Here is a 13,723-nt window from a genome sequence, read left to right as displayed (position 1 = left end):
TACTGGTATGATTTGTTTCCAAATCATAACTCATAAATTTCAGGTGATTTGAAAGGATCGTTGAAAACGATACTCCAACCCTGCTATCAGCACCCGGTTTGTGTTAATGCACCTATTTTTTTATGTCTTAAAATGAGTCTTGTCCTTAAATGCTTTTCCTTTCTGACTACTCATGGAAGAAAGTCATATGGAATGTAAAAAAATGTACCTAACTTGTAAGTATAATCTATGTTTTCCTACTAGTGCCATTGTCTCAACACTTCTGGATGGCATAGACAACAGAGGGGAGATTGTGGTAATCAGAGCCACCAACAGACCAGGTTCTATAGATCCTGCTTTACGGAGACCAGGACGCTTTGACAGAGAGTTCCTCTTCAACTTGCGAAATAAAGAGGTGAGAACTTCATTTCAGTGTTAATGCTAATGTGGCAAAGTCCAACTTTCTAGAAAAAAAAAATTACAACGTGAATAAAAGAGTGGTATGTGGAGACACTGTGTCGTCCCGTGGAGGGCAAGTCTGGTACTGGATATATATGGTCAAGATGATAGCATCAAGTAGTTAGTTCTAGAATCAACTCTTTGATTCCCAAGTTTGCTTAATGAATTAATCCGCGTAGGCGCTTTCATCTTGACATTGTGTTCTTGGTCTCAGTACTTCCTGTATGAATGGATAGGGGATGTATTTGCATTTGATTGTTTCCCGGATCAAAGGTAGTAGTTTGAGTCATAATTATTTTCTTCTTTCTAGTAATTGTAGCAGCTTGAAACATCGTGCTCAAAGTGCTTTCTGCAAATTTACTGACTGAAAAGCAGATTTGATGAACTAATGAGACTGCCACAACGCAAGTTTGCTCAATTTTTGAGAATTTTTTGGAGAAAAAAAGATCTGTTTCTGGATCAATTTTTCATTACAGTATTTTACTCTGGGTCATTAGGTCTCATATTTTGGAAGCTTATTGCAGAAACTATAAATGCCTTTTCTTTCATTGCAGGTCCCTAGAAAAAGTTTGGTGTAACAAATTAAGAAATACTGGATTTCCAGGTTGAAAATGCAGAGTGTATATTACATAACTGTACAATACTGGAAAGTTTTGCAAATAAGAAAAGTGTATTACTATATGAGGGGTTTTGAGGCCCCTTCAGAAAGAAGGGGCCTTATTTTAATAGCTATTCATCAGCTACAGAATTTGTTCCTCATTTTCTTTATTCTAAGGGGGGAAAAAAATCTCCAACAGAGTAGCGTACCTTATACATACACATCAGTGAGACCTAAGACAGCTTTATAGAGGCTTGTGCCGTCTCCTTAGATCTGTGGTGGGATGAACTGTAGGAAATAGCATTCAGTGTGTGCCCTCAAATGAAGAAAGGGTTTTGGCACAGTTTAGAAGCTGTCTTAATGGAAGAGAAAGAGGCACAGGCTATTCAGGAAAGTTAAGAAACCTCTTTTGTCTTTCAGGAAATGTAAATCCTATTTTACAAGCTGATACACTTGACAGTGACGATGACGCATCCTTAATATCTGGAGATGAACTACCAGGTAAAATGCCTGACAGACCAGAGGAAAAGTTCCTCTGTTTCAGCAGGCAAAGAAAGATGGGTTGCCATTATGTTTACATTGTCAGGACTGCTGAGTCTTTGTAAACAGTTTCAGCTGTTAGAAGTGTGAGGGGTGGCAGATGAAAGGGGAACATCAAGTTTGTGTGTTGAAGGGTGCTCGCTATTCTCAAGAAGAAAGTGAAGGGACTAAAGTTCTAATGAAGTGGGTTGCTCTAAATGATCCAAGTGAAAAGCCCAGGCTTCTCCTCCTAAGCCAAAGTGATCCACAGACTACTAGAAAAATCCATGGCATTCTTTGAAAGACTCAAGACCACATAAATGTGCCGTCTGTCCTTTTAGCTAAAAATAACCAACTTCCTGGGTTTGTGTTGCCACCTTTTGCCCTTCTGTTACCCAGGACTGTTAAAATGAGTAGCGAACTCTGTAGCAGAAAGCAAACTGAGAAATGGCTTGTTAAAACACCTGGAGAAAAATTCAAAGTGTTTTTATTTGTTACCATTAAACCACCAAATTGTGTTATCTTTTGGTATTTTAATGTGGAAGTCACGTAAGCCCACGGTTGGAAAGTTAGATTATGTTGTCACAGTCGGGTCAGTTATTTTTCTCACTTCCTGTTGCTGTGCTGTCCAGAAAATGTGCTGACCCTTTGAGCAAGGTTAACTCTCTAGCATCTTGGATTTAAGCCAGTAAAGGTACAACCTTAGTGTAGTGGGAAAAAAGCAAATGCTTCTTGGGAATGTATTTCCTAGTAGGAAATCAAGATTGCCAGGCTATTAATTCGCAATCTTGGGTTAGTAAAGAATAGGAAACATAAGGGAAGAAGATGAAACAATTAGAATGACTATGAGAATAAATTAACTGGAAATCTTACATGTGTTTCATGTACTGCTGTCATTGAACCAATCCAGTTATGCCCTGCTTTAGATATGGCCCACATCCCTTTTTTTTCTAGAAAAGCTGTTCTGCTCCTTTCTTGCTACCTTCTTCAGTAACGAGGGCCACATTTCAGCTAAATTTGACAGATGTAGAGATCTCTCGGGTACTTAAACTTGAGACCTTCTGAAGATTGGTGTATATAGGAAGCGATGAGATGCAGAGTGGTGTGTGCTGAGAGAGAAAGTTGCTGTGCTCTCCAATATCAGGTAGCAGACCGGGTGTCATCTGTGTATTCGGCTAGACAGTCCACGTGTACACTTGAGGAGTCATTACTTAGCCCAGCCAAATGAATAGCAGACGCGGTAGAGATGGGCAGGATTTCTCAGGGGGAGGTATGGTGCAAGATTGTAAGAAAACGGGCTTTAATGGTCTTCCTGATCACAGAACAGCTTATTACTTGCTGGAATATGGAGATTATTTGGGGCGGGAGGGGGAAAGTATCTAGGAAAAGTACTTGGAACATCTGTGTGTCTATTCAGCACCTCATTTCTAAACTTGTTTTCTTATGACTCTTGTTCTAGGAGTGCTTACTAGAAACCGACATCATGTGAGCCTCATCTGCTAATAACAGGAAAAGAGGGATATGGCCAGGTTTCTTATTTGGCACCCGCGGTGTTGCATGCTTGTGAGAAGTCTCCATTCACACCCTGACCCTATCCATTCTGTTTACAAACGTTGCACCGCCAGAAGAAATATGCGGAGAGGTCTCTTTTTTCTTTTTATTCTCATAGGATTTGTTGACTGTATGTAAAGGATCAATTGAGTTGCAAGTAAGGTAAGCAAAATTCATTGGTAATGGAGGTGGCTTTGTTTTCATGTGCTGTTACGTTTGCACTGAACTACCATGGTCAGGGATTCACCAATAACGTATAACCACCCTTACTCTAGGCGTGTTTAATGAGAACTATCACGGCTAGGAACAATGCAATCAAGTGCAATTTATGACAGCAACCGGTACACAGGGTCTTTGGATTGCCGGCGATAGTTGCTGTCTGCAAAAGCAAGCTAGCATGCATGAAATACACAGGTGACGCAGGTGCACAGCCTGGAAATTAACATGCTAACAGGCACAAAGACTCTAGAGATTTCTAAGTTTCCGTGGAGACACACAGTATAACCAAGTGTTCAAATCTCACCCAAAGGCGTCTCAGTGGGGCGGGGGAAGAGAGGCTCAGCTCGTCCACTGATCCCAGGGGTCAGGAGGTCCTCGGGATGGTGCATTCCCTCGGGATGGTCCTAACGATGATATCTTCCCCAACGATGATATCTTCCCTAACGATGATATCTTCCCTAACGATGATATCTTCCCTAGCGATGATATCTTCCCTAACGGTGATATCTTCCCTAAAGGTGATATCTTCCCTGACATCCCCTCTCTCTTGGGCCAATTTATCTTATTTTCTATCATTTCGGTGGAGCTTGAGTGGCTCTAGTCAAGCATATCTTAATTACGATTGGTGAAAAGTTCTCCCGTCCCCGTTTAAAGCAATAGGCTCCGAGAAACTCAGGGCGCAAGCTCAGTGAGGGGGGGTCGCACCTTGGAGGCGGGTAGTTTTTGGGCTGGAGTGTGTGTTGGTATTCTAATGATATTGTAATGAGCAAAAAGTACACTAGGGTACAGCATTTGTCAAAACATGACAGGTCCTTGGCTCAGGGTAGCAAAAAGTGCGGCATATCGGTCTCGGTGTGCACAAGAACAATCGAGTCCCCACCTGGTCACAGAGCCTAGCCGTGGTGTCTGCACTCCACTCTACGCTCCGTACTGTTCCTTAGAGCTAGCACACCAGGTTCCCCTAGTGCGATAGCATCTAAGGTTGGGAGCCTAGGGAACGCTCAGGTAATGCAGCTACGCCCTACCCTGAAAGCCTCTTCAGTGCTGTAGATTTTCCTTAAAAAATGTGAATGTTAGTCTTCTTTTCCTAGTTACTTCAGGCAAGTATACCACAGCAGCTTAGGTTAAAAAGCTGCACTTCAAGATGTGTGGATCCAGAGTAACATGTGGAATAGGAGATTTATGCCCTAACATTGCAGTGTAAGATGCGTTTCCTAACGTGAATTGGCAACATGACTGTTTTTTTCCCGCTGTTACCCTTTTCTCTAGTGCTTTTGGTTTGATTGGGGGGAGGGGGTGTTTGTTTTTTTTTGTCGCAGTTTCAAAGTTTAATGGAGCAGTGACATTAGCTGGAAAGAAGGGAGAAGCCAAGTATTTCTCAGTGAAGATGGTAACAGTGCTGTCTCTGTATTTGTAGAAAGAGATTGTTTTGCAGGTACAGGATACTTCACTGAGACTGTATTCTCCATAAACCGGAAACCTGCCTGAAGAAATTTGTGTCATTCCAGATTCTTACAAGCTTCAAATGGCTCCTACTGGGCATTCCCAGGTAGAACAGCACCAGATGAGTGTTGAGACCACCGTGGAAGCTTCTACAGAGCCAGACAATGTAGTTATTGTGCAGCACTATGAGCTCAAAGTATGTCAAATTCCAACTTTTTTAAATGCTCAAATAGGACATATTCTTGTGACCTGTACAATTACAACTTAAGTCAGTTGTTAAGCAATGCCAATTAAAACAATTAATTGGAAGGACATACAGATTGTGAAGTAATTCAACCTATAATGCACTGTGGCTGTTTAGTTTCCACACCTTGTGTAGATTTCTGTAGGCCACCGTTTGCTTTTGGTCAACTGTAGTTGAGGAGACAGATTCTTTGCCTAATTTTTAAGGTAAAAGGCCTTGTTGAATTTTAAAATACCTCACTGATGACCTGCTAGTACTATTGGTTATGATTGTTGTTTTAACAATTTTTCTGATGATGGGCTTTTATTTGGGGATGTTTATTATGAGTTGTTGTTTTTCTGTTTGTTTGTTTGTTTGTTTGTTTGTTTTTTATGCTTTGATGTATTAGGAACATGAAAAGGATCTTTATTTCTTTCAGAGATGATTTTAAACCTGAAGTTAGCAGGTTGACATAAACAGGGTAGCCATGGATAAGTGACTACTTTTCTGAAATTGCTTCCAAATGCAGTATTAGAATTTCCCATCCATACTATTGCAGTGTACTGAGGGTTTGCCAGTCTCTCATGGGAGGAAAGTGGTTATCGTAGGCTCCAGCGGGGGAAGTGGGTAAGACTGGCACTAGGTACGTGAAGAAGAACGTTCCTTTGCAGGAGTTGGAGAGGGCATAAGTAAGGACCGTCTTGAGGGGAGAGCAGAATGAGGGAAATTAGAATGAGGCAATTAGAATTGAGGCAAATTGCTAGGAGTCCTGGAGGTTGGCCCAAAGCAGGTAAGGGCTGCTGTTTATGTGCTGCATGAATCCTGTGTGGGGAGAATATGACCAGATAAGAATCCTCTTGGGTAAAAGGGCTTGTCAACACGATTTTTGTCAAATCCTTAAGCTGTGACCTAATTTGTAGAGGCGATACTAACTTTTCAAAGGTGTCTTGCTAAGGAAGCAGATTCCAGGTTTCTTTGTTGTTCGTGTACTTGCGATTGTGAGCACAGATGTGGTAGACTGATAAGTAATAAAAGATTGTCTGAAGTGTAAGCCTTTCCTTTCTCTGAAGTATGAAGAATGAACTCATTTTCTCCACTGAAATGGCGTGGGATATTTAATCTGTTCTCTGCAGTGTCACATTTTATTTAATAGTGTAAGAAAAGTAGGATGTCACTTGTATTGTTACTGTTTAACCTCTGGAAACATAAAGAGCGTATTCAGTAGATCTCGTGCTCTTGTAAAGTGTTTTTTTTTCTTTTCCCATTGTTTTCTTCAGAAACTGTTGCACACTGTCCTTGAGCTAACTAAGGGATTTGACGTATTTCACTTGGAGAAAGTATTTGTAATGATTAAGCGATATATTTACGAACATTGGGAAGACTGTGACAAAACCGATTCAGTGGAGGTAATTTCTGTTTTGTCTTATAGCACTTTCTGTCACCGTTATTTCAGTATGTGTGCATTCTGGCTCTCATGGTTGTTTAGCGTTGCTCTTTCCTGCTTAGTTGTCTGTGCACAGGCAAAACCAAAAGTCAGACTTTTTTGTTTCAGTCTGGAAGACGTCTATCCATATTGCAAAAGCATTGCTATATTTGGCATAATTGTTGGCAGTTTCAGCAGGAAAAAGCTTGACCTTGAAGACAATGTGTTCACCCACACAGCCCTTCCAAAGCAGTTAACCTTGGTCTGTCAGTAGTTTTTCTTGAGCACCAGTTTGGGAGCGGGAGGGCTATGAAGGGAAGGTGCTTTTCTAAGTCTTTTGCTTCCTCTCTCTCCCTCTATAGCCAGTCGGGCATGGTAATACTTGGTAGTCGTTCAATCCTTGGAGAGAAACTGGAGTATATAACAAGAGTTTGAGACTTCTCTCTAGTCACACTCTAATCTCTATCTAATATGCTTGAACATCTGTAATTTGGGAGATTTCTGCCTGTGCCAGTTTTACATTGAGTCAAGTTTTGCTCTCTACAGATACCTTAAAGGAGGCTGTAGTGAGGTGGGGGTTGGCCTATTCTCCCACGTGCCTGGTGACAGGACAAGGGGGAATGGGCTTAAGTTGCGCCAGGGGAGTTTTAGGTTAGATGTTAGGAAGAACTACTTTACCGAAAGGGTTGTTAGACACTGGAACAGGCTGCCCAGGGAGGTGGTGGATTCACCATCCCTGGAAGTCTTTAAAAGACGTTTAGATGGAGAGCTTAGGGATATGGTTTAGTGGGGACTGTTAGCGTTAGGTCAGAGGTTGGACTCGATGATCTTGAGGTCTCTTCCAACCTAGAAATTCTGTGATTCTGTGATCCCCTGGGCTCTTCTCCCACAAGCTGCCCCTGCAGAACCCCCCTATCAAAACCTGGCCACATAAGACAAATACTGAAGGATACCAAGGGACTGGTCGTGTAGTTGCAGTTTTATTCAGAGAGATCTTCCCCAGGGAAGCTTTGCGGCTCCCTGGCTTTTCACGGCCAGCAGCGCAGTGCTTTTAGCCTAGCCCATCTTGATGATGCGGGTTGCTGCTGTACTTGACGTTGCAGGATCTCTATGGTCCAGCTGCCAGGTTACGGATCAGTGGATGGGTGTCACATTGCATTTGGAGGACTGCGACAGAAAGACACAGAGCAGAGATGCAACCTGTTGACCTACAGAGACCATCCAGCATCACTCTGGACCATGCCAACCCCATCGTATACTTCTAGGGCCAGCAGGAACAGGTCCGGCTAGCATGTCCCTTTGCCCCTGCAGCATTTCCCTGGAGCAGGACAAGGCTGCAGACTGCATGGGCTCTGCCCCCTGTCACTTGGTCCCAGCACCCCCAGCACTGCCCTCACTCACAGGTGATGATCACATGCAGGTCTTCTTTGTCTAGGTCCCTGGAGTGCATTGCAGCAAACGCTAGGAAAAGAGCACCAGTCAGATCCTGCTCCCCATCACAGCCCCTGGTATAGACAGGCGCTGCCCCCCGCCCCCAGCCCCCCTGCAAGCACAGTGCCCAAGGAGGAACCTGAGCAAGGCACACCCCAGGCCCACCTGCATGGGCAGGGGGCTGAGGGAGGCACAGGGCTCCTGGGGGTACAATCAGGGGCTTCAGGGCCCACAGGGCTGGGCCTTGCTGCCACGGCAGGGCCCAGACAGGGAAGCAGGGCCTTGGCTCACCGATGAATCTGACAGCCTTCTGTCGCAAGCTGGTCTGATCATCCCACAGGTATGTCAGGCTCTGCTGCAGGTATCCTTCCACCCTGCTCCTCTTCTGCTTGAGCTGGAGAAAGCACAAGGGCACAGAGCTCACAGACCCTCCCCAGCCAGCCGGACAACTCCCTCCTGCCAGCACCCCCCTTCCCCTTTCCCCCAGGCCATCCCCAGCTCCCAGCCAGGAGCTCTGTGGGGCTGAGGTTTGGAAAGAGTTAGGAGACCGTTCTGTCCCGCTGCCAAGGCTCAGATGGGCTAGGGTCTCCTCCCGCATGCTGGGGGTGGGGAAGGCAGAGGGGCCTGCAGAAGAGCCCTTGGGGCTCTGTGCTGGAGGGAACGGAGCCACGATGCAGCTGCAGGCGGGGGACTCTGGGCTGGAGCAGCCTGGGCATGTCAGACAGGCTTGTCCATATGGTGCCTGGGGCTGTGTGGTTCTCCTTACCAAGTACCCCCCAATCTTCCAGATGTCCTCAGTCTGAGCCAGCTGCTCAAGCGGTTTCCACTTCAGGAACTTTGCACAAGCAAGTAGGGCTTCTGCAGAGGCCTGTGGAGAACAGAGGCAGGGAGATGGCACCGCACACACATACCTAAAGTGTCTGATTGCCTGCTGCCCTGGCCCCCCCCATGCCCAGAATACCCCTCTGGTGTCAGCACACCCAGTGCCCACGTCAATGGCCAGGTCTGAAATCTGTACCTTGGCCACACTCTCAGTGTTGTCACGCATCCGGAATAGCAGTGGAATAATGGCCCTGTGCACGGTCTTCTTCATTTCTCCTTTTTTCCACCACAGCACAGACTCCATCAAGTCTTTGAGAGGAGCATGGAGCATTCTTGCACCTCACTGGACACCTGTTAGGGAGGGCAAAAGGAGGATTTCACCAACTGCCAGCCTCCCCCTGTCCATGGGGAGCAAGGGCCGTAGGGTGGCTGATGTGAAGGGTGAAGCCTCATGTTTGGAACAAAGGAGCTGGAGGCCTGCACAAGGCAAAGCAACAGGTTTCCTGCACGGGGTGCCTGTACCATGGAGTGTGCTACAAGCCAGCCCACTTTTGCTAGTAGCTGCACCAGCCATGTCAAAGCAGAGCTCCCCTGGGAAAGGGCTTCGGTAAGGCTTCTGGGGCACACTCTGTCTCCTCAGCTTCTGCCTTTCTGCCTCAGCACAGGGAACTTTTGGCTGTGCTGAGTTGGATACCTGACAGCGAGAAGCCCTGCTGGACTGCGGAGCCCAGAAGACAGCCCACGAGAGCCCGGAGGAGCAGAGAGAGGAGAAGGCCTTTCCTGAGTGCTGCCCACAGGCCTGGACCAAAGGGCAATGCCATTTCAGGGTGCCTGTCTGCGGGGCTCAGTCACCAACAGCAGTCTTACATCGTTAAAGAGAGGCAGGAGTCTCCCAGCCAGTGCCAGAGCGATGGGGCTGGCCTCCTTCTTCTCCAGATGACGAATCACATTTTTGAAGATAGTCAGGGCCTTCATGTTGATGTGCGTGTTTTCATACTGCAGAGTCTCCATGACTTCTGGCAGCAGGACCTGCACATCCGTCACCTGTACAGAAAGACACCGTATGTATTTAGTCAAGAGGTGGACAGCCACCCTGGCCAGGATGCTCTGGTTCCAGAGCACCAGCCTCCTGCTCACTTCCTGGCAGCTGCCATGGGAATTTCACCAGCAACCTTCCATCAGGCAATGGCCACGAATGTGGTGATTAAGTAGCTGGGAGAGCAGGGCATGGGGAAGGGAGGTGAGGAGAGCAAGGGCTCCGTTTCCCCCCCTGAGTCGCCCGCTGTGCACATGTCCCCCAGGGAATCCCATCTGGAAAGCTCCTGGGACGCTGCACAGGCAGCCACCAGGCCCCACCGCCACCATCACCCCACCTCCTGACTCCCAGCTAATGACAAGCCATGGTGTTGCCTCCTGTCCCAGCACCAGGCTGCCAACAGGGCTTTGTTTGGCAAAGTCCGACTCACCATCTGAGATGTCTCCGACAGCATGACGAGGGCTCTGAGCACCAGCCAGAGGATCGGCAGGCTGTTAAGACTCAGAAGCGTCAGGAGCTTTTTTGGGTCACGTAAATTCGATAGTACATGTTCAGTTGGATGCATCATCTGAAAAGACCACAGCCGTGAGAGATGGGCAGAGCCTGCAGCATGCCCATCACCACGCAGCTCCTGGCTCCCCTGGCAGCTCAGGGCAGGCTGCGGGGGACATGCACCCAGGTGCCTGTCCAGATGCTCATCCTGGGGCAGCTGTGCCTGCAGAAGAAAACAGGGCCCCTCTGTGCCCTGTGCATGGCACCACGCGGCACCTTTTCTTTGCCTGCTCCTCCTGCCCTCTGGCTGTCCGCAGCCTCTTGCTGCCATGCCTCTGAGGAGCAACAGAGCAGCATGAACTGGCACAAAGCAGGCTACAGGTGCTACTTGTCCCCGGCCTCACAGCCTGCCCAGGCTGTGCAAAGACCACGGCTCTGTCCCAGCCTCAGCCATTGCTGTGATAATACCCCTGGCCCTGCCACTGCTGCAGGTTTCCATTCTGAAGGGCAAGGTAGGGGGATGCCGGAGATGGAGAAAAGTGAGCACTGCCTGTAAAGGGGTAGGCTTCGTCTTTGTGCACAGGGACCCCGTATGGCTGATGTAGGGGGGCTGGTGCTGGCCCTAAGGGGCTGTGTCTATGAGTCCTGGAAGAGGGGACAGGTTGGGGAGGATGGGGTAGGGAGAGGACTGTGCCTCTCCCGGAGGAGTGCACACAGCCCTGAAGAGGAGCAAGGTGTGTTCTCTGGTTACTCACAGCAAACTTAAGAAGGCTGGTGTGCACAGGCCGGGCTTGCAGAGACCCGCACACCCGTTTGTCCTGGAGAACATTCTGTAGCTCCTGCAAGATCTTCTCTGAAGTCATTGGAAAGGAAAGCATCACCTTCCACATGTCCAGCGTAGTGCTGCAAGCCCAGAACACTCTGTTGGCAGGGCTGCCCTGGCCACAAAGCTGTGACCCAGACAAGCCCCGCAGGTCCCAGGCTATCCTGCAGCCCTGGCCCTGACCCGCTGTGTGCTTAGGGAGCTGTTGGGGTGGTACCTGTCAAGTGGCGGAAGGTTGGTCAGCACGCTTATGAGAGCTTCCCTGGGAAACTGGTTAGTCAGTGCCTTCAGTACTAAGAAGAAGCTCTGCCGGAGTAAAGATGTGCTGTCGCTCCTTTTCAGGTTTTCATGGAGGAATCTCAGAATCCTTTCCACCTGGAAGGGACACAGGAGAGAATGTGGCTGCCGCTGGACTGCAGCCAGTTGCCCAGCTGCCACTGGAACTGCTGCTGGGTATGAGAGGCAGGATGTGAGCAAGGGATGAAAGGGCTCAAGGGCAGGGCAATCCGCTGCTTACATCCATCAGCCAGGAGGCAGAGTCTCTTGCGGCCACTTCCAGCGTGAACTTGGCCCACTGATTCTTGTTGTCGTCGATGCAGCAGTCTCTAATGGTCTCAAGTGTCCTGAGGACAATGGTTGTCCTCTGAGAAGACTGGAAGTATTTTCCAATTGGCTATGGAAGGAAACAAAGGATGAAAGGGAGGAAGGGAGAAGGGAAGGGAGGGAGGAAAGACAGGACACAATAAGTCAGAGAGCAGCACCTGGGGAGGGAAGATCAGGGGGAAGGAGAAAGAAAGACCCTCCCTTCAGGGCAGAGCTGTGCTGACGGCCCCCACCTGTGGCCAGCTTTGCCTCACAGGCACCCCTGAGCTGCAGGCTGCTCTGGAACATAGGGAAGGGCAGACGGCCTGGCTGGAGGGTGCCTGTGTCCTTACCTCGTGATGAAAACGGGTAGAAATGAAACCAATCAGCCTCCAGATCCTCTCCATGGCTCTCTCCTTTCCAACTTTGTTCTGAGAGCTCGTGAAGCATAGCAGCACCTGCAGGAAGCAAAGCTGCTGGTGTGCTCTGGGAGCTGACAACTGCTCCAGCAGAAGCAGCACTGCTGAACTCCTGGCTGGAGTCACAACGTTCATTAGGGATTCCCAGAGCTGGAGCAAAGCCCTCAGTGGGTCACTGAGCCATGGGGTCCCTTCACACAAATCCCAAGGCCAACCCTGTAGCCAAGCAAGTAGGCAGATGCCATCCCAGGGAAGGCCTATCCCCCAGAACACAGTTCTCTGTCCCCTCTCCATGAAGGCTGGCTTTTGGAGCAGTGTCCTGGTTTCAGCTAGGATAGAGTTAATTTTCCTCCTCCTAGCTGGTGTGGTGCTGTGTTTTGCATTTAGGCTGAGAATAATGTTGATAACACGCTGATGTTTTAATTGTCGCAGAGCAGTGCTTACACTAAGCCAAGGACTTTGCAGCTTCGCGCTCTGTCCTGCCAGCGGGCAGGCTGGGGGTGCAGCAGGAGCTGGGAGGGGACAGACGCAGGACAGCTGACCCAAAGTGGCCAAAGGGGAATTCCATCCCATCTGGCGTTATGCTGAACAATTATAGGGGGGGGCTGGCTGGGGTGGGGGGAGCGGGTGCTCAGGGATGGGCTGGGCATTGGTCAGCAAGTGGGAAGCAATTGCATTGTGTATTATTAGTTGTGTAATTGATATAGTATAAACTCACTTTAGGATAGAATAAAACTTGTGGAATGATATTGTATAAACTCACTTTAGGATAGAATAGAACTTGTGATTAAAAGTTAGCAAGGACAAAGTAAACAACATCTTGTTATCTGTAGACCTTCTGTTACGTTTAAGCATTTTGTTATTTGAAAACATCCCATTATCCGTTAACACTCAGTCAGGCTGAGACTTGAGATAACTTGGGTCAACTGTCTGTTATGTCTTGTTAACTGAGACATCCTGTTATCTGCCGACCCTCAGTTAAACCGAAAGACAAGTCAGCATTTTTACAGCTTGGAAAACGACTGATTAAGGAAGTGCATTACGAGGAAGACCTATGGCCTTCCTCCCAAAGACCACCGCCCACATCCTGGAGACCCCAGCCCACAATTCTTGGAAGACTTTTGCACAAGCACAAGGACTGATAAGCTAATTAGCATACGAAGGGAGGGTAGGTGGGGTTAGGTAACGAATATGTATGGGTGCTAATTGAATATTCATTGTTTCGCTGTATAAATATGAGATATTTTGTCACTTCGAACATGCACGATAGGCGGAAGGATCCCCAGTGCATCCAGCGCTGCAATAAAGAATATACCACTTAAGGAAATTTCGGGTTTGATCTTTAAATCATAATACACAAGAAATGTTTGTTCATTGTCTTTTGTATTATAAAAACAAGGAGTTCCGTTTGAGGAGCGGGAGTTGTGAAAGCTCCCTGCTGAAGTAAGGAGCTGTATAACGCTTGGCTAGACGCTAGTCTACAGGCAGTTAACTTACAGTGGTCTGATTTTACTTGTGTATCTATATATTGTGGATTTTGGAGGGATTGGGATTGACTAGTAAAGAGCCTCTAGGAAAACGGTGGAATATTGACCACTGTAGATTACAATAGGAAAAGTTCAAAGCAAAGAAATCCCGAGGAAAAGCCCCCTAGGATGTATACTAACACATTGGAGGGATATAGTGGGGTGAGAGGGTACGGAG

At 47.7% G+C, this 13,723-nt stretch overlaps 1 protein-coding gene across 2 annotated transcripts; it reads right to left on the bottom strand.

Moving 5' to 3' along the window:
- Positions 1-7,378: 7,378 nt before the first annotated feature.
- Positions 7,379-12,606, bottom strand: LOC113841660 (maestro heat-like repeat-containing protein family member 6). 2 transcript variants are annotated; one of them, XM_072032330.1, is made up of 8 exons: positions 11,954-12,606; positions 11,536-11,691; positions 11,236-11,393; positions 10,951-11,098; positions 10,134-10,271; positions 9,535-9,711; positions 7,816-7,875; positions 7,379-7,581 (listed from the first exon to the last, which is right to left on the bottom strand). In XM_072032330.1, exons 1-7 carry the CDS (start codon positions 12,590-12,592, stop codon positions 7,846-7,848), a joined length of 1,446 nt encoding a protein of 481 aa, XP_071888431.1. In that variant the 5' UTR covers positions 12,593-12,606; the 3' UTR covers positions 7,379-7,581; positions 7,816-7,845. The 2 variants fall into 2 exon arrangements, with proteins under 2 accessions (XP_071888431.1, XP_071888432.1); XM_072032331.1 differs by lacking the exons at positions 9,535-9,711; positions 10,134-10,271; positions 10,951-11,098; ... (1 more) ...; positions 11,536-11,691; positions 11,954-12,606 and adding exons at positions 8,137-8,239; positions 8,612-8,713; positions 8,864-9,524.
- Between the last annotated feature and the right edge of the window lie 1,117 nt (positions 12,607-13,723).

This window comes from Anas platyrhynchos, chromosome 38 (assembly GCF_047663525.1).
Source record: "Anas platyrhynchos isolate ZD024472 breed Pekin duck chromosome 38, IASCAAS_PekinDuck_T2T, whole genome shotgun sequence".
Lineage (NCBI taxonomy): Eukaryota > Metazoa > Chordata > Aves > Anseriformes > Anatidae > Anas > Anas platyrhynchos.
This window is presented reverse-complemented; position numbering and strand designations above follow the sequence as displayed.

Bases quoted from the DNA above. Each gene is read 5' to 3' on its own strand.
- LOC113841660 (XM_072032330.1), bottom strand. From the start codon at position 12,592: ATGGGATGGAATTCCCCTTTGGCCACTTTGGGTCAGCTGTCCTGCGTC. The intron at 11,692-11,953 runs GTAAGGACACAG...TTCCTTCCATAG, and splicing joins CTACCCGTTTTCATCACGAG to CCAATTGGAAAATACTTCCA. The intron at 11,099-11,235 runs GTACCACCCCAA...CTGGGCTTGCAG, and splicing joins AACCTTCCGCCACTTGACAG to CACTACGCTGGACATGTGGA.